Source organism: Perca fluviatilis, chromosome 7 (genome assembly GCF_010015445.1).
Source record: "Perca fluviatilis chromosome 7, GENO_Pfluv_1.0, whole genome shotgun sequence".
Lineage (NCBI taxonomy): Eukaryota > Metazoa > Chordata > Actinopteri > Perciformes > Percidae > Perca > Perca fluviatilis.
Window position 1 is genome coordinate 36970166 of NC_053118.1, and position 25254 is coordinate 36995419.

A 25254-nucleotide genomic window follows, 5' to 3' on the forward strand; every position below is an offset into this window, starting at 1 on the left:
AAAAAAAAAAAAAACTGGAGTCAGTATGTTTAAAGTGTAAAGTGAAGCAACACTTACAGCTGTGCCCTCGTCTCCTGGGAAACCGGGGAATCCCTTCTGTCCCGACACGCCCTGTTCACAGAAAACACACACACACACACGCACACACACACACACACACACACACACTTATTTAATATTGACCTCTGAATGCATGACAGTAACAGTTGAATTGAATTGCCTTTACTTTGAAATATCCAAAGTTGAAGTGGGCCTGTTGCGAGTGTCTGCTAGCTCTCAGCTCAGACCAGTCTTCTATTTAGCTTTTTAACACCTTTTCCCAAACGTTCCTGACATCATGTTTAAATTTTAAAAGGTGTGTATTTCAGTCACCTTTGACCCCGGGGGGCCCCGAATGCCCCGGCTGCCTTCATGTCCCGAACATTTGCACATGACGCCACAGCACTCCCTATCTGACACCGTGTCCTGCAAAGAGAGAGAGCGAGAGAGAGAGAGAGCAGAGGAGACAACCATAAACACAAACTCAGGGTTTTCCCTACCATTAGAAGTCTTAGGTGCAGCACCCGAGCCGTGTTTTTCAGCACCTAAGCTGAATGAATGTGGAATGCCGCGGAAAAGCGCCAAAAACAGCAAAAATAAGTGCCAAAAACTTTGAAAAAAGCATGAAAATAACTAAAAGACTTTTCTCGGATCCAATGATTGTAGTTGGACTTCTTTAGCAAGTTTTGTCTTCACACCACAATTTCTTCATTGAATTCACTAGTTTATTATGTGCTCTAGCTTTTCCAAAGTTTTAGACAAAGGTATGGTGATAACGATAGTCCAAAATTCTGTCAAATTGCATTTTTTGTTTTTTATCGAAAAACAAATCCACACACCGAAGTCTTGGAAAAACACTGAAACTAATACACACTTTATGGTTTATGTCTATGGAGCTTATTTATAAAAACAAAAACAGATTTGAGAGTTTACTGCCGGGAGAATGAGTAATATTATACAGTTAAAATCTTTTTTTGCTCACTTAAATCCTTGAAATTAACATTTGTGTTTGATATTCGTTTACCGACTTAAATATAGGTGGCTATATAGGTGGAGCCAGAGGCTCCACCTACAGCCGATATATATTGTCGATGTTCACATATATTGTCGATGTTCGATGTCGATGTTCAAATTCTTTGGCTAAGTCCTGGATCTTCCCAATCCTACCTACAGCACTTTTAATAACTGTATTTATCTTTAAAGTCTTATTGGATACTGCTGAGACATTAAAGGCAGTTTGTGTTTTTGTGTCTCTTTTCGTCTTAAGTAAGTTAAGTGATGCTTGTCTGTCTTTGTTTCCTCGCTCAAATCTTCAATAAAATGCTCATTATTAAAACAAAACCAAAATACTATAGAATATTTTTTTTCACAAAACAAAATTTGGTTTACCAAACTTTTTCTTCTTTTTTTTGGTCAAACAATATTCACGACAAATGATTTTTCATTGAAGCCGTGTTTTTACTCTTTGTAGAGACACACACAAGTACATTTATAGAAAAGTTAGAATATCTTGCAACTTAAAAATATCAGACGCTGGGACAAGTTAACTGGATACTTCTTTGCCAATGGCTTTTCCTTCTCATGTTGAGTAATTACATATTTCCTTCAAACAACACGCCCCTGAGGCTTTTCCTTTTTCTAGTTCCCATTCCTGCCAACAGACAGGCCAGGACAGGAAAACCCTCCAACCCTCTAGATTTTATCTTAGATTGAAGGTTTTTTTTATTCTCTTGTAGAGATCAAATGTAAAAAGAAAGCCTATCGCTCTACAAGCAACAGACACCGTTTTGGTACAATTGTTTTGCACCTGATGTGAATGTGTTGGCCGATGTCCGCTCTCAACAACAACAACCTTGGAGCTAGCGAGCTACACGCTGAAAATGGCAAGTTTTGAAGAACATTTGGATGGTGCAATAAGGCAGGCCTGCTCGGTTCTTTAAGGGAATGATTGTAAAGATGTATAAAGAATATGTTTAGGGCGTTTCCTCTCTAACTGGGACGTATTGGAACCGATTGGTGGATTGCTGTGGATTAGGTACACACGGAGATACACTGGTAAGAGCTAAGGAGGTTTAACCATGTATCAGCTCATTTAAATATCTCACATTACTGTATTGTGTCAACAGTTAACTAATCTTTTTTTGTGCACGTTATAGGTTTACAAAGTGAAACAGCCCAAAGTCCCCCCCAACAGGTCTTACCATCTCCAACAGAAAACACTGTTCACCAACTGCTCCAAACAGCTCTACTGTAGTCCAGCCTTTACTTCAGAGACAGACATGGTCACTTAGTAACAAATGTTATAATGCTCGCCTAGCTGCTAGCATGGCACGCCCTCATACTCTGCTTCTGACTGGCTAGTAGTCCTTACCTAGCTACTGTCAGGGTACGCCCTCATACTCTGCTTCTGACTGGCTAGTAGTCCTTACCTAGCTACTGCACATGTGTGGCTCCCAAAAAAGATGGGCAGAAGTGCGATGTCTCACTCTGTAGCTAAAACAGAGAGCTCAACACACAGGGTGAAAAGAGGAGCTGCAGCAATGTGCAGTACAACTAAAATATTGTGTGTTTTTTGAAACCATGTAAACCTATTCTGATACAACCTCTAAATACAATTATGAACCTGAAAATGAGCAGAATATGAGCACTTTAATATTGAATTAGGCGAATGCTTTTGCGGGGTGCAAATGTTCCACCAAAACCAGTTCCTTCCTGAGACTGTTTAGCAGAGCCACCGTCGCTCCGTCCGGAGCTTAGCACCGCCCAAGACCGATTGTGATTGGTTTAAAGAAATGCAAACAACCTACAGCGTTTTTTTTCCTCCTATCCCAGAATGCATCTGTGGTGTAGCCAGACCTTTACTCTACAGCGCTGTGGAGATAGAGCTGACAATGTGAGACTATGTCAGCAGTAACGTGCCGGACTTACGATCTGTTTGAGGATGGTGCTGCCGACGCTCTGCATGCCGATGCTGAGAGGAAGCTTGTAGCCGAATCCTCGGCCAAACTCCACCATCTGCAGCTGGGCGGGGTCACGCACCCCCTCCAGAGCCACCGTCAGCAGGGCGCTCACCCCTGCACACAGTAAACACACCAAATAAGAAAACATTTAACATGTGTCATTTTTCTACAAACCTCTGTATTGCCTGCGACCATAATGGATCTACACAATCTCCTTTATGCGCAGCGCAAAGCGGCAAATCCAGCACCGCTCTCCCCCACAGCAAATCAGTGGAACAACCCGCGCAGAGCGGTTTTGCCGCCTATCAGGCGGCTTAAGGAGTAAATCTCATCAGCATCAGTGAGCCAATCAGCACGCAGCATGCTTCTATCAAGATCTAGTAATGGCTGTGATTGGCTGTCTAACGTTACACGTAGTAGAGACACGCAGGAAAAACTCTACATTACACAGGAAAAACCAAACTCTAGTCAGGCCAATCACATCTAGGGTTTCGGTACCCAACCCTAGGTTCCCACGCAACCGGTAGGAATCGGAGCGGATTAGAACGCAAATTTCGGTTCCTCATTACGGTTCCACTTAATGTGTCGACCGAAATATTTTCCCTCTGTCGCTCCGAAACGGACGTTAAAAATAGCACTCTTTTTCTTTCTTATTATATATTTAAGTACTTTAAAATGTTAATATATTGTTAAATTTAAATAATTTTCAATTAAAAAAAACAACTCCATAAAAGAGCCTTTCTTTGATGTAATTTTTCAGTTTTTCAAGAATCGGAATCGTTTTAAAAGTACCGGTTTGGCATCGTAATCATAAAAATCCAAACGGTACCCAACCCTAATCACACCGTGTATAGAGTCGGTGGGCGGGGCTTAACATAATGATGGCAGAGTTGCGACGGTTCCGTGTGAATTCCCTGCTACTCGAAAACAAAGAAGATGAACAGCGGTCTTTGGAATCGGCCCAAGATCTTGATGTGGATCTGACTTGTCAGGCTACCATGTTCCATCTCCACATAAAAAACCTCTCGGAGATTTTACCAGACTTTCGCAGCAGATCGGAGTCATGTTCCAGTTTCATCACGTCTTCATCGAGTCCGTCAGAGAAGATCACCAGCACCTGATGGACGAGATCAAGTTAGAGTGCTTTTATTGTTAAAATCCTTGATAAAAAAACTACATCCCATCTCCTTAACAATGGTTAAATGCCACAATCAATCACTCAACTAAAGCTGCAACGATTAATCGAGTAGTTGTCAATTATTAAATTAATCAACAACTATTCTGATAATTGATCGGTTTGAGTCACAAAACTTGTGTGATTCCAGCTTGTTAAATGTGAATATTGTTCTAGTTTCTTCTCTCCTCTGTGACAGTAAACGGAATATCTTTGAGTTGTGTGAGGACGTCATCTTGGGCTTTTTGGGAAACACTGATCCACATTTTTCACCATTTTCTGACATTTTACAGACCAAACAACTCAATCATTCATCCAGAAAATAATCTGCATATTAATTGACACATAGTAACACAAACACACACACACACACACACACACACAGTAACACACACGTGTCTAGTAAAAGTAATAGACCGGAGGATTTAACACTGGCCAATTTGCACTTGTTATGACTTTTCATGGTTAGTTTGATCCCAAATTGGTGGCAGATTTGTGGTTTGGCATCCCAATGATATCCAATATGGATGGGGAACAATGAATTACTGAGTAATTGTCCTGACTTCCTGAATAACAAAAAGGATCTTACTCTTTAACAAAAAGGTCCATCTCTGTAGGGATCCTTTCCATAATGTTGTCAGACACTTAGAATAATAATCTGAGTCTGTCAGCGGCAAAAACAGGACTTTTAGTGGACGCTAACTGACGCTGAACATTTGTCCATTAATGCTATATATATATATTCTTGGAACAATTTCAAAGATTGTTGTTCCTATCCGTCACTTAGACACAAAAACATAGGAAAATAGGATCCAGGTTGAAAAACACCTAAACCTAATCTTTTAAACAGTATTCTAAATGCTAAGAAATACTTTGAAACTCTCAGTTCCAACTCAACTCTACATGAATAAAGAAAAACAAAATTTACAAAAGGATGTCAACACAATAACTTTTACATTTTTTGTGTATGTTTGTGTACGTCTCAGCCTCACCTTAACACCAGCTCTGGACTCGGCGCTGAACTTCTGCGCGAAGGATTGCAGCATAGCGGTGTTGAAATAAGTAGGCTGTGTCAACTGCACACTCATTACTTTCTTCACCACGTCGGCGCTGTAGCCCTCAAAGTTGAAGTCGTACAGGGAGCGTCCATCCCGACCCACCACTCGGAAGGCGATGTTGGTCTTGACGGGTGCGGGGCCGACGCAGCACAGGCCTTGTACGGAGGAAACGTAACGGACAATCTCTGGCAGGAAGGTCTGGAGCTTGGTGTGGCCGCTAATCAGCACCTGATCAAGAGCTCCGGTCCTTCGAGATATATCGAATCCCATGGCGATATCGATGGTGCAGCCTGTAGCAAAGGGAAACATGTCAATTGACACCTGCCAACCCACCAAATGTGGGTAAAAATCAACTTTAGCAGGTAACATTTACAAGTTACTAGCCAATTTGGCCGGTGATGAATGAAGCAAATAACTGCAGAAATGTTTCCGCCAAGAAAGTCTTTGGCTTGGAAAAGCAATCTTTTTCTGGCCAACACTGCTTGTAACACCAATCCTACATTTCCTATTAACACCATGTCGTGACATGTCGTACAACCGTTGGCTACGTGCCTAGCGTGTGGTATCGATTACAAGCCACGCTGCAACAGAAAAGCAGAACAGAACAGCCTCAAACAAACCAGAGGACCTGAAATTCAAGTAAAGTTAGTTAGAAAAAAAACAAACGTGGCCTGTGAAAAATCCGATTGGCTGGTAACTTTAAAAATCTACTAGCCGTGTTGGCTGGTGATCAAAAAAAGTTAATTTAAAGTCCTGGATGTAGAGCATGTGTCAAACTCTTTTTGTGTCTTTTGGCCCGCCCAGTTGTGCACCAAACCAAAAAGACAGGAAACTGTTTTTTCAAACTGCAATTACGTGACACTCAAAGCAGAATTTGGCAGATTTGCTGACTTTGAGACTCAGAAATCACAGAACCAGACAGTTTACATATTCAGGCTGTGAAACAAGTTATTGTGAGTCGGCTGTGTGGTAACCTGTTTTTAAAAATTAGATTTTCATTTTGCTTAATTTACTAAATTCTATGATGGCTTAGGAACTTTTTTGCTGACTTTTTAGGGGCTTTATGTCGACCAAACTGTAAGTGCGATGACATGCAATACAGTCGATATTTGACTTTTTCAAAATAAAAGCATGTGAATAAACTACATGTCTGGCTTTTGATGTGAAATTGAGTTTGACACCCCCGACATAAAGGAACATGTTGGGAAAGAAGAAGCAAAGTCACATATTTTGACTCACCCTTAACATCTTCGTGGGGTTTAGATTTGCAGATTGTGTCGACCACCTTTTGCTTGATGTTTTCCAAGCTGCCGAAGTTCCGCACGGTGAACAACCTCTCCGGGGTGCCAGTGATCTGCAGGAGCTGCAGGTCGTGGACGTCTCCGATGCCGATGACAAACACCTCGACCCCCAGAGCTCGGAGACGGTCGGCTGCGTCCTCCACATCATCCTGCGACTCACCGTCTGTGATCAGCACCAGATTCTGGGAGATCCCGTCAGATCTTCGGCCGCCCCGTGACGCCTCGAAATAATCCCTAATGGAATCCAGGGCCGATCCGATGAGGGTGCCTCCGCCCAACTGCTCCATTGCCAAAATGTGCTTGGTTACGGCTTCCTCGCTGTAGAACTTGTTGAGGTAAAACTCATCTTGGAAAGTGTCGCTGAACTGGGCAAGTCCTACCCGCACTAAATCTTCACTGACTTTGAAGCTGTTCACCAGGTCTGTGGTGAACTTCTTCATGGTGGTGTAGTCCTGTTGGTCAATGCTGCCAGACTGATCCAACAGGAAGACCAGGTCAGCCTGCTGTTTTTCACAAACTGCAAAAGCAAAGAGAGGAAATGTATCCACATTGAAAAAAAAAGAAAACTATTTGGCGGACTTCAAGTTCATTTGAATTTATTCCTGGTAACTTTGAACACTCAACTTTCCTTGTGATTGGAGGCTCTTTCCAAGCTCTTCCGTTGACCAATGCCAATATTTTTGGTCTACAATAGCATTGTATCTCAATTCATCACAAGTACATCTATATGCCGATGACACTGTCATTTATACATCTGGTGCCAATAGATTTGAAATTTAGAACTCCCAACAACACAAGTTTACCTCTATTCAAAATTGGTTCTAGTTCAGCAAACATGTGACTTCCTTCAAATAACTTTGGTCTTTTCATTGATTTACTGCTTTCTTTTTAAAAACATGGAGAGCACCTAAGGTGTCCGTATCAAAGTCATCACTGCTCCTTGTATGAATCTTTGAAGTGGTTACCCCTAAATACTCAAAGACATTACCACTTGCTCCTATGTATCTTCAAATGTATCCATTTGAACTATTCCTATGAGTCTTTGCAAAGCCATTTTTTTCTATACTCAAGGTGGTCTAATATAGCGAGAAAGAAAGTGAGGCTGGAAAGACATGCTGTTGTTGGGTTATACAAAATAAATTCCAGTGGTAAACATTTTTACATTGCTAAATACCATCAGGTTAAAGTGAAACAATATGCGGGTGAATTGACTTACCTGGCTTGGTGGAATTGCAGAGGACATGAGAAATATTCTTGTAGAGAGTTTCCAGGGCTTTAAAGTTATCTACGTAGAAAACTCTGGAAGTTTCATGTCCAGCCATGATCTCCAGCTGTGTCTTGTTGGCTCCTTCGACTCCGATACTAAAGACGCTGACCCCTTTGTCTCGCAGTGCCACGGACGGTGCAACCAGACTGTTACGGTCGGTAGCATCCCCGTCTGTGATCACCATGAGAATCTGTGGCACCTTGAGATCCGCTCGACCGCCATGTTCTTTGTTGAAGAACTCTAACGAGTATTTCAAAGCTTTGCCGGTGTAGGTGTCTCCGTATGGCGACTTCAGTGCCATAATTGCATTAAGAACTTCCTGTTTGGAGCTATACTGTTTCAGAGTGAAAATAGATTTGGCATCGGTGGAGTAGAGAATGACCCCGAAGCGAGTCAGGTCCTTGCCAACTGTGGTTTGGTTCACCATTGACTCCATGAACTTCTGCATGCTTTTGAACTTGGGGAGGGTTATGCTTGTGGAGCCGTCCACAAGGAAAATAATGTCAGCTTCTTCTGTCTTCTTACAATCTGGTTGGAAATAAAAAAATAAATAATAATAATAATAAGTTACCACCAGAGGTGGGTAGTAACGAGTTACATTTACTCCGTTACATTTACTTGAGTAAGTTTTTGAAAAAATTATACTTCTAGGAGTAGTTTTAAATCACTATACTTTTTACTTTTACTTGAGTAGATTTGTGAAGAAGAAACTGTAGTCTTACTCCGCTACATTGGGCTACAATGAGCTCGTTACTTTTCTTTTTACTTCTTTGGTATTCTACGCGTCATTGTTTGTATTCCCCACGTACGCCTCATTTTAATGTTTTATTTTAGAGAGAGAGAGAGAAGAGAAAAAAAAAAAAAAAAAAAAAAAAACACTTCCCCAAAAAAGGCTCTACCGACGCGTACTGTTCACCAATCAAACGTAGTTGTGCAGTCTCGTCAGCTGGCAACAAAAATAGACGGCGCGCTGATGCGTAAATCAACACTTATCAATATCACTTCCCCATCAGTCAGGACCAAGGTCTGATCCTTGTGCTTTCCATAAACTGCCGTAATTAGCCTATTATTTCAGTTGCAATCCTGCCAGTGGAAGCGCGTCGTGAGCAAATAAAAAATATAAAAACATAATTCAAACCGGGCGTCTTGTTGGCTCAAGAAGCAGAGAAATAGCCGATATGTAATTCCCTCCCATTCAAATCTATATATTTCATAAATATACCCATCAGGGAATGTTTGTCTCTAAATGTTTTAACTTTTATGAGCGCACATTTTCCCCGTCTCTCTCTCTCTCTCTCTCTCTCTCTCTCTCTCTCTCTCTCTCTCTCCTCTCCTCCGCGCAGCGAGCTCCGCCTCGATCTTCTATAAGAACGGTGATGCCGTTATCAATCGAGTAGGCCTATTGATTGGTCAGTAGGCGGTGCTTTTACACCGGTTGATCTCTGATCTCCAACATAACCTGCTCCCGACCAGGTTAGGCGTCCAGCATGAGTTACCCGCGGCATTGAACCCGGTATCAAGTGATCCACCTTCGTGATAAAGAAGACCCTGGGTTGAACCTGAAGTTAGCTGTTAACCCCAAATCTTGCTTCATAGTACAGGCCTCTGGCCTCATAATGAAAGCATGGTTACCTTAGTAAAAGTGCCAAACAGCAGCTCCATTACCTTGTTCTAGTTCTGCCTGCAGAGCCTGGTAAAATAAAGTAGGTTTGGAAATTTGTTTTACTTGTGCTTATTTATTTTTATGTATTATTATTTTATGTATTTTATTTTTTAAGTACTTGAATTTACCTGGATTATTTTAATGTAAGCTATTTTGTAATTAATTAATTTTTATTTATTTTATTGATTGGATGAACTATAATTTGCCTAAAGATGATTATTTTGTATTTTTGTCCGTCTGATTGAATGCTTATGTTAAAAAATAAATCAGACGTTACTCGACAGTTACTCAGTACTTGAGTAGTTTTTTCACCGAGTACTTTTTTACTCTTACTCAAGTAATTATTTTGATGGCTACTTTTTACTTTTACTTGAGTCATATTATTCTGAAGTAACAGTACTTTTACTTGAGTACAATTTTTTTTCTTTTACAAACAAAGTCACAAAGTGCTTCAAATGATAAACATTTGTAAAAATACAGATCCAACAAGCAAGGAAAAAAAATAATAAATGAAAGACAGAGAGCAGAAAAGGACAGAGCAAACGGGGTCAGAGGGAAATGTAGCAAAAGGTAGTCAGAGGGAAAGGTAGCAGGAACGTTTAGGAATTTAAAAAACAGAAAGAAAATCAATCAACATTATTTTATTGAACAGATTGAACATTAAAGGAACACGCCGACTTATTGGGACTTTGTCTTATTCACTGTATCCCCCAGAGGATCCCCCAGCAGCCTACTGCTCCCAATAAGTGACAAAATAACGCCAACATTTTCCTATTTCCATGTTGTGATTTGTATCGTCACAGCGTGTACAAATAACAAGGTCACATGACACACAGCCATCTTCTAACCGTATACATACTGGGAACTATATTCTCAGAAAGGCGAAGCACTGCTACTTGGGCGGAGTCATATACTCAACACCTGAAAAGCACCACTCTCTGCTCCTCACCACGGGGCTTCTCAGGTGCTGCAAGGAAATCACTCCGCCCAAGTAGCAGAAGTAGCAGTGCTTCACCTTCTGAGAATATAGTTCCCAGTATGTATACGGTTAGAAGATGGCTGTGTCTCATGTGACCTTGTTATTTGTACACGCTGTGACTATACAAATCACAACATGTAAATAGGAAAATGTTGGCGTTATTTTGTCATGTATTGGGATTTAGTTAGATTAAGTCCATAAATTGTGTGCAAAGTTGAAACTGCAGTCTAGTAATTGCATTCCCACCTGAAGTGAACCAAACTCTAGAGCACCGAGACCTCCGGTTTCAAGCGGACCAGAGTGTGTTTGTTTGAACCACACCAGAATTCGAATTAGCTTTCACACCGCATCAAACCAACCGGACCATTGGACCAAATGCTCCAGGGTTCGGTTAAAACGGATCAAACAGCACAGGTGTGTAAGCAACCAGAGTTAAAGAAAAAAATGAGTAGGAATCTGTGTCTTTACATGCTTTAAATGATCTGATATTTCGGGATAGTCCCTGCCAGACTGCTCTTACCTCTCTCTGGATCGCAGAGCTCCAAAGTCAGCTGGCTCTCCAAATCCTTCAGAGCATCAAAGTCCCTCTCCGCATACACCCTGTCTGGGGAGCCGCTGATCTCAAGCAACTGGGTGGTGTTGGCGTCCACCACTCCAATGGCGTACACCACCACTCCCTTTTCCCTCAGAGCCTCAGCGGGGCCTTTGACCTCGTCTTGGGCCTCGCCGTCCGTTATCACCACCAGCCTCTGCCTCATGCCAGGGCGCCCTCCGCTGCCTTCATCGAAGTACTGCGACACATCCGTGATGGCTTCGCCTGTGAGCGTGCCTCCGCCGATCTGCTGCATCTCGTTGATGGCTGCCGACATTTCTTCCTTGCTAAAGTAACGGGTGAGGGGGAACGCTAGTTGTTGCACGTTGCTGAACTGCATGACGCCGACGTGCACCTCATTCTTCCCGATGAAGGACTTGCTGATGACGGCTTTCATGAACTCTTTCATTTTCTCGTAGTCTTTTGGATAGATGCTCCCAGAGCTGTCGATCAAGAAAAGGAGGTCGCTTGGTACATCTTTGCAAGCTGTGGACACGGGAGCACAGACAGGTAAGAGTAATGGTACTCTTTTCTTTCTGCTTATCTTTCCTTTGGACCCAAACAATGCTTTTATGTGTCAATTCTAACGAACTTTTAGTAGTAGTAAAAGGGCAACACACACCAATCATTTAATTCTCATTTGATGTAGCGCAGACTCACTATATTCGGTACAACACGGTGTTCTGCAAACTTGGTTTTCCCCACGAATTATATAAATAAGTACTTTCATTTTATGGGGAATATATACGTTTATGTCATCCTTGTCTCCTCTTTCAATTCCAACCAACGTCCAGTTTCGAGAGCCAATCGTTTAGGAGAAGTTGCCAGTCATTTCCTATGTCTTGGATGAAGACCATCCCCTCGCCATTTTCTAAATGCTCATAGGCACGAGCGTTTAGAAAATGCCGAGGGGATGGTTTTCATCCGAGACAACAGGCAGAAGACGAAAGACTTCAAGATTGCAAAATATGTTTTTCAAAAACACAACCATCAAAATGACAGGCACGTTCTTTCAGGTCTCCTAGAATATTTATGAGTTACCTTTTGCAAATATTTAGACTTCTTTAAGGGATAAGCACATTTACAGAGGCACAAAGTGGTGTGTGGTCTAATGTAGAAAACATAGGGTGCTGGGGCTCTCTGGTCCACCAGTTAACGTGTTGACCACAAATCAGAGATGAACCATTCACCGCCTCCAGTTTAGCTTCAGCTGAGGATTTGGATCTGGATTTGGTGCATCCCTAAAATAAACCATCATATGGTGTGATTCTCACTCAGTGAAAGTGAGTTTGACACTCCCTAAAATTGAAACAGTACCCCCGTTTTCCTTACCGTCTTCAGAACAGATGTCTGTGATGATTTCGTTCTTGATGGGAATCAAAGCATCGAAATTATTGACAAAGAAGGTCCTTTTGGCGTTGCCGGAAATCTCTTGCAGCTCATTTTCATCTGCATCCTTCACGCCGACGGCGTACACGGTGACGCCGTGCGCCCTCAGTTTCTCTGCGGGAACTTTGACCTTGTCAGTGGATTTTCCATCTGTGATGACCACCAGGTACTCTGGGACTTTGTGACCGCGAGACAACACCGCTTGCTCAAAGATTGGGCCCATGAATTCCAGCGCCCTTCCTGTCTCGGTCCCTCCTCCTAGTTGCTGAATATTCTCCACGGCTTTCTCCAAAGTCGTGGTATCTGTGTAGTCTTTCACATCAAACTCTAAGTCTGGCGAATCCGCGAATTTTGCAACCCCAATACGGACATGTTGGGGCCCGATACGGAAGGTGCGTAGAAACTCGATGATGAACGTCTTCATGTCTTGGAAGTCGTTGGGATGAATGCTTCCTGAATGATCAATCAGAAAGAAGATGTCCGCCTCATCCGTTTGTACGCAGCCTGGAAAAGGAAAAACACATTTTATCAAAAGATATTATTAGCTCTTTTCCCAAAGCATCAGCTTTATACTACATTTACCTGCAATTACTCAATGGTCTATGCTATTAACCCTCTGGGGACAAAGGACGTGTGGGCGCGTCTCTATCAATATCTCAGCGATTATACAGCACAGAAATGTGGTTTAGATATTCCCAGAATTGGCTGAATCTAAGCTTTGGCGTCCTTTTTGTTGTGAGATGACACGTCACTTACACGGCCAATAAGGAGACAGAGAAGAGAGCACACGGTATTGAGTCCCTCTATGGTGAAAGTAGAGTGACGGACACACATTTATCTACTATTTCATTCATATTTTACATTACTTTTGAGAACTTAGGACTCATTTCAAGCTCCAAAACAATTCTTCCATATGAGTAAAGATTTGAAGAATTTAAAAAACCCAACTTCAACTTTTACAGCTTTAGGGCCAACTTATCTCTACACATTGCTCCTGACAAATTAGGGCCTCAGTTTCCATAAAGCTGAGTTTGTCCTAAACATTTTGATATGAAACACACGGGCAAGGCTTTAAATTTAAAACCCCCAACCTGCCAAATGCGGGTAAAAATTAACTTTGGCAGGTTACTAGCCATTTTGGCCGTTGATGAATGAAGCAAATAACTCACAGCAGGCTGCAGAAATGTTTCCAGATTAGTCTGTTTTACGCTAAGAAATTTGGGCGGTTTTGTGTGTTTTTGGCTAGGAAATGTAATCTTTATCTAGCAACACTTCCTACATTTCCCATGAACACTTATGATGTGGCATGTCGTATTACTGTGTGCTACATGCCTAGCGTGTGGTATCGATTACAAACAACGCTGAAACGGAGAAGACGAACGGAACAGCGCCAAACAAACCAGAGGAGTTGAAATTAAAGTAAAGTTAAAAAAAACTAATAAAAAATGTGGCTAGTGATGAAAGCTCAGATGGGCCGATCTGGAATCTTCCCTATATGTCGTCAGAAGGGGAAAGGTTACCTCCCCTTTCTCTGATCTGCCCGCCCAGAGAATTTGGCCCGCCCATAAGAAACAGAGAGACATCATGGCTTGAAAACAAGCAAAGCATGGCAGTTGGTCAAGGCCACATCCCCACCCTCCACCTTGTCCCCCCCTCTCCTCCTCAATAGCATTTAAAGCTACAGACACAGAAATGGCACATCCTAAGGAAAGCTAATTGTGGGACTGGCTCTAGTGGCTATAATTCTGCACCAAGGCTGAATTTCAGGAAAGAGACTTCAGATACAGTATTAGGGGACCACTAAGGTCTATATAAAAGAGACTTCAGATACAGTATTAGGGGACCACTAAGGCCTATATAAAAGAGACTTCAGATACAGTATTAGGGGACCACTAAGGTCTATATAAAAGAGACTTCAGATACAGTATTAGGGGACCACTAAGGTCTATATAAAAGAGACTTCAGATACAGTATTAGGGGACCACTAAGGCCTATATAAAAGAGACTTCAGATACAGTATTAGGGGACCACTAAGGTCTATATAAAAGAGACTTCAGATACAGTATTAGGGGACCACTAAGGTCTATATAAAAGAGACTTCAGATACAGTATTAGGGGACCACTAAGGCCTATATAAAAGAGACTTCAGATACAGTATTAGGGGACCACTAAGGTCTATATAAAAGAGACTTCAGATACAGTATTAGGGGACCACTAAGGTCTATATAAAAGAGACTTCAGATACAGTATTAGGGGACCACTAAGGTCTATATAAAAGAGACTTCAGATACAGTATTAGGGGACCACTAAGGTCTATATAAAAGAGACTTCAGATACAGTATTAGGGGACCACTAAGGTCTATATAAAAGAGACTTCAGATACAGTATTAGGGGACCACTAAGGTCTATATAGAAGAGACTTCAGATACAGTATTAGGGGACCACTAAGGTCTATATAAAAGAGACTTCAGATACAGTATTAGGGGACCACTAAGGTCTATATAAAAGAGACTTCAGATACAGTATTAGGGGACCACTAAGGTCTATATAAAAGAGACTTCAGATACAGTATTAGGGGACCACTAAGGTCTATATAAAAGAGACTTCAGATACAGTATTAGGGGACCACTAAGGCCTATATAAAAGAGACTTCAGATACAGTATTAGGGGACCACTAAGGCCTATATAAAAGAGACTTCAGATACAGTATTAGGGGACCACTAAGGTCTATATAAAAGAGACTTCAGATACAGTATTAGGGGACCACTAAGGTCTATATAAAAGAGACTTCAGATACAGTATTAGGGGACCACTAAGGTCTATATAAAAGAGACTTCAGATACAGTATTAGGGGACCACTAAGGTCTATATAAAAGAGACTTCAGATACAGTATTAGGGGACCACTAAGGTCTATATAAAAGAGACTTCAGATACAGTAATAGGGGACCACTAAGGTCTATATAAAAGAGACTTCAAATACAGTATTAGGGGACCACTAAGGCCTAAAAGCATCCAAAAAGCAGCATGTCATAGGAACTTTGACTAAAAACATATTTTTACACATATTGAGCGAGGCCAATTCTATAACAAACACTGGTTCTGACCTTCTTTGATGGCAGTTGTTCTCGTACTGACGGAGAACGCTTGCTGAAGGATGTTTTGGCACATGGTTTTCTGCAGGCTCTGCTCCAGCGACTTCAACTTGGCAAAACTGTCCACGATAAACTTGTGCTTATGGGGGGGATACGATGCCATTTCTACCAACTGGGCCTCGTTGGCATTTTCGACTCCAATTGCGTAAATCGTGACACCATCCCGCCGAAGATTATACGCCGCGGTGCTCACGTTGTCCTGGGATTCCCCGTCTGTGATGACCACCGCCACCTGCTGGACGCCCTTGTCCTTTCTGCTTCCTCGTTTGTCGATAAAAACCCTCTCCTGGGTGAACTTTAGGGCCTCTCCGGTGTGCGTTCCACCTTCGTGATAAGGCAGGATTTTGATGAAGTTCAGCAAATCATTCTTGTCATCGAAGCTGTCGAGGTAGACCTGCGCCGTGGCCTTGGTGTTGTACGTCACGATGCCCACTCGCACTTTGGACTGACTGACTTCCAGAACGTTCACCATCGAGTGCAGGAAAGTTCGCACCAGCTGGAATCGTTCCTTTCCGATGCTTCCAGACTCGTCGACGATGAATACGACGTCTGCCAGTTTGGCTGCTTTGCAATCTGCAAAAGAAATATAATGAAATTGTTATTAGCAATTCACGGTTTAGCAATAAGGGATTCGCCCGATGGCCCGCGCAGAAAGTAAAACGCCACGTCGGGCAAGTAAATATAACTGACGCATGGATAAATAAATATTACAGGGTTGTCATCGTTCTCTCGCCCCATTGGAGAATTCTTGTTGAATGATTTGAATGTGCCGTTGAGCAATCAATAATTGAGTTATGTGTATATGTTTTTCTACATTTAATACTTTTTTTCAGCGTTCTTTTCGATGATTTTGACCTTTTTTTGTTTAACTTTTTTTTGAGATTTAAAAAAATAAAATAAAATGCAAGTTGTAAAGGAGATAGAAAAAAATTGACTTCAGGCAAGTAGAATTATTTTTCACATACCCATCTTAACGTTGAACCCTGCAATTAACGCGTGAGCTGCTCAAACATTCAGATACATTTCAATATAAAACACAGACTGAGAGAAGAAATACTCTTTTTACAATCTATAAAATTCTGTTTTGTGAACAGTTTCTCGCTGACAGACGAGCGTACTTGTTACCGATTGGTGGAGTCAGACGATTCTTTTCCAGTTTACAGCAGCTTTATGCACTATTTTTTCACAATATTTTAAATCAAAATGCCTAAAAATGTGTACATCATTTGGGAAAAGCATCGTAGTTGCCAAGTAAAAGAGTACTTCTGTAGAGCCGACATCCTGTTTTATGTCTTACTCGTTCTGAAACCAGAACACAAGAAATGCTGAGGACGACACATTATTTACTCCCAACACCTAAAAAGGTGCAAACATTGTCTGATGTTACTGTTTTTAAGTTAGCCTACAGTACAGGCCAAAAGTTTGGACACACCTTCTCATTCAATGTGTTTCTTTATTTTCATGACTATTTACATTGTAGATTCTCACTGAAGGCATCAAAACTATGAATGAACACATATGGAATTATGTACTTAACAAAGTGTGAAATAGCTGAAAACATGTCTTATATTTTAGATTCTTCAAAGTAGCCACCCTTTGCTTTTTTTGATAACTCTGCAAACCCTTGGTGTTCTCTCAATGAGCTTCATGAGGTAGTCACCTGAAATGGTTTTACCTTCACAGGTGTGCTTTGTCAGGGTTAATTAGTGGAAGTTTTTCCCTTATTAATAAAAAAGCAAAGGGTGGCTACTTTTAAGAATCTAAAATATATTATAATTATATGTGTCATGTAATAGTTTTCATTCATTCTGATATGAGAATCTACAATGTAAATAGTCATGAAAATAAAAAGGAAACGCATTGAATGAGAAGGTGTGTCCAAACTTTTGGCCTGTACTGTATATAACATAGGTAGGGGAGAATTTTACATAAACAGCAACACTAATCTCGAAACCTATTTTTTTTTAACTTTTGCTGCATTGATTCCAATCCAGTCAGAGCGACTGAGGCTCCATCTACATTGCTATGTTTTGATTTTAAAAGGAATATCTTCTGCTACGTTTCCCCCTCTCATTCCCCCTGCTCTGGCGTTTCCCCTCTCATTCCCCCATGTTCTGGCGTTTCACACTCTCATTCCCCATGCTCTGGCGTTTCCCCCTCTCATTGCCCCTGCTCTGGCGTTTCCAAGCCCCTAAACTGGAATCTAACAAGGTAATCAAACTGGTTTACTCGTCTGTCAGTAAGAAACAGATCACATATCTGAGACTTCATTCAATGGTAACACTCCAAAAGGGGGTGCCTGTGAATAATCTGTTGTAAAACACATTTTCAAAGGTGCGCAAACTGATTAATTAATAATAAGTATGGTATACTTTACCTAGAGTTTGAGTTAACTGCTTTTCCTCGTTTTCAAAGGTAGCCCTCAGTGTGGGAACAATGTTGGTGATAGACTGGTAAATGTACGGATCAGTGGCTATGACACGCATTTCCTGCTCCGATGCACCGAGGCTCAACCCCACCACAGTTATTCCGGATGTTTTGATCAGACGTGACTCCTTATAAACCGAATCGTCTGAGTCTTTTCCACTTATAACAACCAGGAACTCTCGGTAGCCTTCGCTCGCCCGGCTTCCTGCTTCCTTTGTGAAAAAGTGAGTGCTGGCGTACTGCAATGCGCCGCCCAGTTTGCGAGGCTCGTTGGGTGGTAGTCTGCGCTGGCGGAAAATCTTAACAGCCTTCAGCGTCTCCTCTTTGGTTTGGTGAGCGTTAAGAAGAAATTCCACCTTGACGTCTTTACCGTACTGCGCCAAGCCCAGACGGTAGGCGGACGCGCCGATGTTCATTTGATTGGACAGTCGTACGAGGACGGTTCTGATCTGCTGGAACTCTGCTGCAGTCACGCCGCTGTCCACCAGGAAGAAGATGTCTGCGAAAGTTTCTGCCAAGGCTATAAGAAAATAAAGCAACAAAAACAGTTGGTACAACTGCAAACTCAAAGCATCCGCATCTCACACATTTTTTGTACAAAATACTGATTCATAATCGTTAAAGGTCCCCTTCTCTTCTCTGCTTTTCTTCATAGTCGTCAGATTCATCTACCAACCCTTATAGAACTGGCTCAGGTCTGCCTTGCACCAGCTCTAATTATGCTGTTATAGCTTTAGACTGCCAGGGGACTTCCTTTGACCCACTGAGCTCCTCTCTCCTCTCTCTTTCCATCTGTGTGCATGCATGTCCCAGAAAGGCTTGTTACTAACTTAGCTCGGGGAGCTTATTCCCTGGAGCCCTTAGAACACAACAAATGCTGAGGGCGACTCACTTCATTATATGGGACTTTTAAGATAGGTATTCACAAGAACTTTAATTTTCATCACCCCAAGTTCTTCAGGATTGCCTTACCTTCCCCCTGATCTACCACTGAGACACAAACAGTCCTCAGCAGACCCTCCGTCAGCCTCTGCAGAGCCTGGTAGCTATCGATGGAGTGGAGGAAGCGTTTTCGTGGCCGGTTAGCGATGGACTCAAGCTGCTTCAGGTTGGCTTCTCCTACCCCGATACCAAACACGATGACTCCGTGCTGCCTCAGGCGCTGGGCGGGTTGTATAACATCGTCCGTGGAGTCTCCATCGGTGATGACGACAGCGATCTGAGGCACCCGTTGGTTGGCTCGGCTCCCCGCGTCCTCCTTGAAGTACTGCTGCAGGAGGAAGTCGATGGCCTTGCCTGTTTCCGTGCCTCCTTGTCGGTAGGGAAATGCGTCCACGGCGGCCAGCAGCGAGTTCTTGTCCATGTGATCCTTCAGCAGGAACTCCTTGTAAAAATCATCGCTGTACTGAGCCACGCCTATCCGAACTTTGTCGGGGCCGATGTCGAGGCCTGCGATGACACTTCGGAGAAACACCTTGATCTCCTGAAAGTTGTTGGCGCCGATGCTGGAGGAGCCGTCGACCAGGAAGACGATGTCGGCCACAGTGGCTTTGGAACATTCTGGACAGGAAAGAGAAAAAAGTCAGCAAGCTGAAAAACATTTAATTCCCCTGTTTGTGTGCATGTGTTTGTTTGAGCACATACATTATATTCTGTGTTCTTACTGTTTTTTTTGTTTTTTGTCCAACATCTCTAATGTTGATTTTTTTTTTTTTGGACACTCAGATGTAGAGCTGCAAAGATGAATCGATTAGTTGTCAACTATTAAATTAATCCCTGCTACTTCAAAATGAAAATGGCTGCTGCTGGCGAACAAAAGTGTTTGGAAAAACATTTATCCCACCCCTCGGATTGAGCCCTGCCAATGGTGAGTTCCAGGCTATAAGTTTGAGTTTTTTTTAAAACAAAGCAAAACTAAATGTGAATATGTTCTAGTGTCTTCTCTCCTCTGGGACAGGAAACTGAATATGTTTGAGTTGGGGACAAAACAAGACATTTGAGGACGTCATCTTGGGCTTTTTGGGAAACACTGATCCACATTTTTCACCATTTTCTGACATATTAAAGACAAACTACTAATCCATTCACCCAGAACATAATCAACATATTAATCAACAATGAAATTAATCGGTAGTTGCAGCCCTACTGAAATCGGAGTGAATTCGGTTGGACATTTATATTTCTGAAGAATCAAAAACATTTTGGGCAACAACCAGTACTTGTAATATCTGTATCATTTCTTTGATGCAAGTTAAGTCAGATCGCCACAAGCTATGTAGTACGACACATTTTACCTTGAGATACTTGCAGGAGTTCTCGTTTGGCTTCCTCTACCGTCGTGCAAAGGGTATGGACGATGCCCTGAGAAATTCCCTGCAGTGCTGCAAAGTCCGACACGCTGTAGACGTGATTTTTGGCTATCTCTTTCAGCTGCTCTTCATCTGCATCTTTGATACCAATTGCGTACAAAATGATTCCCCTTCTCTTCAGATCCTGGGCGTGGGACTCCACGTTGTCCTGCGATTTGCCATCAGTGATCACCACAGCGATCTGCGGCACATTCTGGCCCCCGCGGCTTCCAGCTGCCGCCACAAAGTGATTATTCAGCATGAAGTCCAAGCCTTGGCCCGTATTGGTGCCGCCCCCCATGTAAGGCAGGGTGTTGATGTACTGCAGGATGTCCGCCTTGTTCTGAAAGGTGTTGAGCAGGAACTCGGTGCGAGGAGTCGTGCTGTACTGCACCAGCCCGATGCGGATGTGCTCGGGGCCGACGTCGAAGCTGTTGACCAGCGTGTACAGAAACTGGCGGATCTGTTGGAAGTTCTCCATGCCGATGCTCCACGAGCCGTCGACCATGAAGACAATGTCGGCTACAGCCTCTTGAGTGCAGACTGAGAGGGAAGGTTGTCAGGTCATGGAGACGGTCTTGCAGATATGAAGTTAAAGCGCGCTACAAAGGAAAGCTCTTGCTACCTGAGCAGTTCTTGGTTCTTTTAGAAAGCCAGTGCCAGCCAGAGGTGAAAAAGTGTCAGCGTGATTTACAGACAGAGGTGGCGGGTCGCTTGTGATTTGTGCAAGCCAGAGGAAGAAAAAAAATGAGCAGTGTTGTTGTCAAGTTGCGGACAGTTTGTGCACAGGTTGCAGAGGTCGAGTCTGAAAGCACTCACCTTCAGGTGGACTCTTGGGTGCAAAAGTGTGCAAAGAGTGAAACAGAAGTTGTGTGGCTTACAGCTGGTGTTCATTTTTCCTTCAGACAGTGAGTATGTTTACATGCATACTTAAATTCCACTATTATTGCGAATATCACAATATTCTGAATGTGATACAGGTCATGTGAACGGCATTATCTGTTTGGATATTCAGAATTAGACCTTTTTCCGAATATGGCATTTTCAGTTTAAGACGTGTGTGATGTGACGGTATTGTTCAGCTTTTAGAAGCATTCTTTAGACATGTATACAGCGCATTCAGAATCTGCGCCTCAATCAGGGTTTTTTACTGCAGTTTGTGATAGTTTACGGCCTCTCGCCAGCCGACATTATCAAAGACTTGGACATCAACAGGTTTTTGACATTTTGAAGAAGCTGGTTGAAGGAATGAAAGACGCTGTGTTCACACACTCCAACAAGTCCTCCACCGCTGGAAAAACTGTTTTGCACGGCTGCATGTAAACGGAACTATTAGAGGAATATATTCTTTCATTAACCACGTTAACAGCGTCTTTTTCAGAATAAGAGCAAAAAAGGAATATTAAGTGCATGTAAACATAGTCAGTGTTGGTGTTGCTAAAAGCGTTGACCCAACTCCACCTCTCCTTTAACTTCTCCATGTCACTACAAACTTTCACAAACCTTACATCAATGTGCCCGGCTGCATAAAACATGTTCAAAGTTTTCTGTACTCTGCATACTTTTGGTTATTCCTAGAAACATCTCAAAGAGATTCAGATTGACTGTATTCCTACTGGAGTGGAATATATTTTCAACCTAGATCCTGCATCTCCACTGAAAATCTGACTTTCTTGCAAGCAAACAGACTTTGCGTCCCATCACAGACCTGCAATTACAATCCTTAAACAAAGCCATTTAATGGCCTTGACCTTATTTTCTTTGCTGATTTTCCCTCTTTTCCCAACCATCCTGTAGGCAGATGTTGTGAAAAAGAACTTAAAGAAATGTTGGACATAATCCAGATTTTTGCAGAGTAGTCAAATATTAACATATGGTCTGGCAACAGGGTTGTTACAGTAAATACGTAAATGTTTTATGCAACAAGGCACTGGTGATCAAAGCAAAAATGACTTTTGTGCCAATTAAGCATCTTATCCATGTGTTCAGCAGGAAACACATTCTTGTGCAGGGTTACTAACAGTGCTCCTAATGTGTTTATAATGAAAACAGAACATTCACCACACACATCTTCTCTGTGAAGCACATTATGTATGTGTTTAGGCATGTACAGTGTGTGTCTGTGTGTGTGTGTGTGTGTGTGTGTGTGTGTGTGTGTGTGTGTGTGTGTGTGTGTGTGTGCGCACCTACAGGCACACACTGTATGCACTGCTTTAACAGATGTTTTGGGTTGATGTAACGTTGGAGTAGGGGCACGTTTGCCATGATCCTATATGTGCTGGTATGCAGGAAGTCAAGCCATAGCTGCATAATCACACCCACCTGTCTTCAGAGCGGCGTTGCCGTGGAAACACGCTGCCATGATGAGGCTGAGGAGGAGACCTCGCCTCCCCTCCATGCTGGAATGGCTCTGGGGTTTCTCTCTCTTCCTGCAGCACAAAGACAAAGACAAAGACAGCCATAAACGCTGAGAGTCTGTTTTACATCAGTCGCAGCGGGGCACGTTTGTTCCATCGTGTTACAAGTGTCACATGAAAACAGCACACACCATAAAACCTTTGGTTTTTCCCAAGAATATAAACCCCTCTGAGCTGTGGTATGTTGGGCTGCACAACAAACAAGTCTGACATTTTGGGAAATGCCGCATTAAAAAAGGAATTTGCTAAAACCTTTCGTGTGTGTGCCAAATTATTCAGGCTGTTCTCATGAACCCGTTGTACATATAGCCGAGAAAAGTAAAGCACTGTAGTTGGTATGTATTCCACGTATTTATTACTGTCAGCAGCACATTAGTCTATATCGACGATGTTCCACTTCCGGGATTGGTGTTGGGATCAGGCGCGCGAAATTACGCAGTATGTCCTTATTTTCGGCCTGATGTCCGTCCCCTTCCTGTTTCTTTGTGTTGGCGTTCTAACCTCCGGTGGATTTGTGAGGACTATGGTTTGGGCTAAGAGGCAGGGGGGGGGGGAAAGAAAAAAGAAAAAAAAAAAAAAAAAAAATAAAAAATTAGTTACAAAAAAAAAAAAAAAAAAAAAAAAAAAAAAAAAAAAAAAAAAAAAAAAAAAAAAATAAGGGGGGGGGGGGGGGGGGGGGGGGTTTTTTTTTTTTTTTTTAATAAAAAAAAAAAAAAAAAAAAAATTTTTTTTACTCAGGGGGGGAAGGGGGGGGGGGGGACACCCTTTTTTCCCCGGGGGGGGGGGGGGGGGGGGGGGGGGAGGGGTGGGGGGGGATGTTTGGCTGCTAAAACACAGAGCTTAGAGGGGAGCAGAGTTCATGTCCTGAAGAAGTTAAGGAGAAAACACAAGACTTTCACCCAGGAAACAGGTGTTCGTGTCCTGAAGAAGTTAAGGAGAAAACACAAGACTTTCACCCAGGAAACAGGTGTTCGTGTCCTGGAAGAAGTTAAGGAGAAAACACAAGACTTTCACCCAGGAAACATGTGTTTGTGTCCTGGAAGAAGTTAAGGAGAAAACACAAGACTTTCACCCAGGAAACAGGTGTTCGTGTCCTGGAAGAAGTTAAGGAGAAAACACAAGACTTTCACCCAGGAAACATGTGTTCGTGTCCTGAAGAAGTTAAGGAGAAAACACAAGACTTTCACCCAGGAAACAGGTGTTCGTGTCCTGGAAGAAGTTAAGGAGAAAACACAAGACTTTCACCCAGGAAACAGGTGTTCATGTCCTGAAGAAGTTAAGGAGAAAACAAGACTTTCACCCAGGAAACAGGTGTTCATGTCCTGAAGAAGTTAAGGAGAAAACACAAGACTTTCACCCAGGAAACAGGTGTTCATGTCTGATAGGTGGAATAATCAAGCCTGCATTTACTCAAATGTATTTTCATATTTCATATGTTCTGTAATGTGTTATTAAGATCTAGGTAGAAGGTCACAGTGATGCAAAGAGGCCCTGTGCTTGCGAAGGTTGGATCTGATCCAGATGTTTAAGTTCTGAGAATAACAAGTTTAGAGGCCCTGATTGATTAGATGTCCAGGGTTGTCATTCGTCATCTGTGAGCATCTCCATCATCAATTTCCAGAGTTCCATCTCTCAATGTCCCGGAAGAAGTTAAGGAGAAAACACAAGACTTTCACCCAGGAAACAGGTGTTCATGTCTGGGGAGTACTACTTAAGGTGACCAGTGTTTTAACCCAAACCACAATCTTTTTTCTAATCAGAACTAGTTGTTTTGGTGTCTAATCTTAACTGTCGTCGTCGCATGACGAGCACCTTTTGTCGGCTAAACCCATCTGTAATGGCCGCTGTACCCGGCTCACAGTCACCTTTTCTCGGCTAAACTTAACTGTTAAGACCGCTAAACTTAACTGACCGGCACTCACTGTAATTCCATGGGATATCATACGAATTGGTAGTCTGGCTATTACCAGACCAAGCTCAATCTTTAAGATTTAACATTAGTCTGGGGAGTCTGCTCTGTATTAGCTACTGCACAAGAGGCGTGATCAACGTCCATAGTTCAAATGACTCTGTACGTGATTGGATAGTCCTTCAACCAATCAGACCAACGAGCCAGGTGAAGTAGCAGAGACAGCGGCATCAACGAGTTGCTGCGTTTCGGTGGCCAGCTTGTTGAATGTAAAAAAAAAGCTGCTTGGTCGCTTCTCTATCGTCATTGTGTAAAACCCGCCAATAGCGGGCCAGGTGGATCAGCCAGTCTGTGATTGGTCCCCGCAGATTTGTAATGGAAGCAGGATAGAAAGATGTTCAGGTTTCCAGCCTGAGCTGCAGGGAGAAATCAAATCGCCGGCAGATCGGGCTGGGTTTACCCAGTCTAACGAATTGGTGTGCATATGTTTTTGTAAGGTATCAATCGATAGAGATACCACTGAATGAGGTATTAAACTACTACTACTACTTCAGATATGTGGTAAATTAATGGATACA

The 25254-nt window shown here is 42.5% G+C and overlaps 1 protein-coding gene across 1 annotated transcript in view; it reads right to left on the bottom strand.

Annotated features, from left to right (window-relative positions):
* Positions 1-25254, bottom strand: part of col6a4a (collagen, type VI, alpha 4a) — a 98688-nt gene that overhangs the window by 42102 nt on the left and 31332 nt on the right. The window contains exons 3-16 of the mRNA XM_039806175.1: positions 22673-22779; positions 20297-20893; positions 18975-19562; positions 17953-18522; positions 15528-16148; positions 12366-12926; positions 10962-11519; positions 7749-8327; positions 6471-7049; positions 5166-5521; positions 4038-4116; positions 2968-3113; positions 373-465; positions 58-111 (exon numbers count right to left, since the gene is read on the bottom strand). Coding sequence (XP_039662109.1) covers positions 58-111; positions 373-465; positions 2968-3113; positions 4038-4116; positions 5166-5521; positions 6471-7049; positions 7749-8327; positions 10962-11519; positions 12366-12926; positions 15528-16148; positions 17953-18522; positions 18975-19562; positions 20297-20893; positions 22673-22748 — 5457 coding nt within the window. The 5' untranslated portion in view covers positions 22749-22779. The remainder of the gene's footprint in view (positions 1-57; positions 112-372; positions 466-2967; positions 3114-4037; positions 4117-5165; positions 5522-6470; positions 7050-7748; positions 8328-10961; positions 11520-12365; positions 12927-15527; positions 16149-17952; positions 18523-18974; positions 19563-20296; positions 20894-22672; positions 22780-25254) is intronic.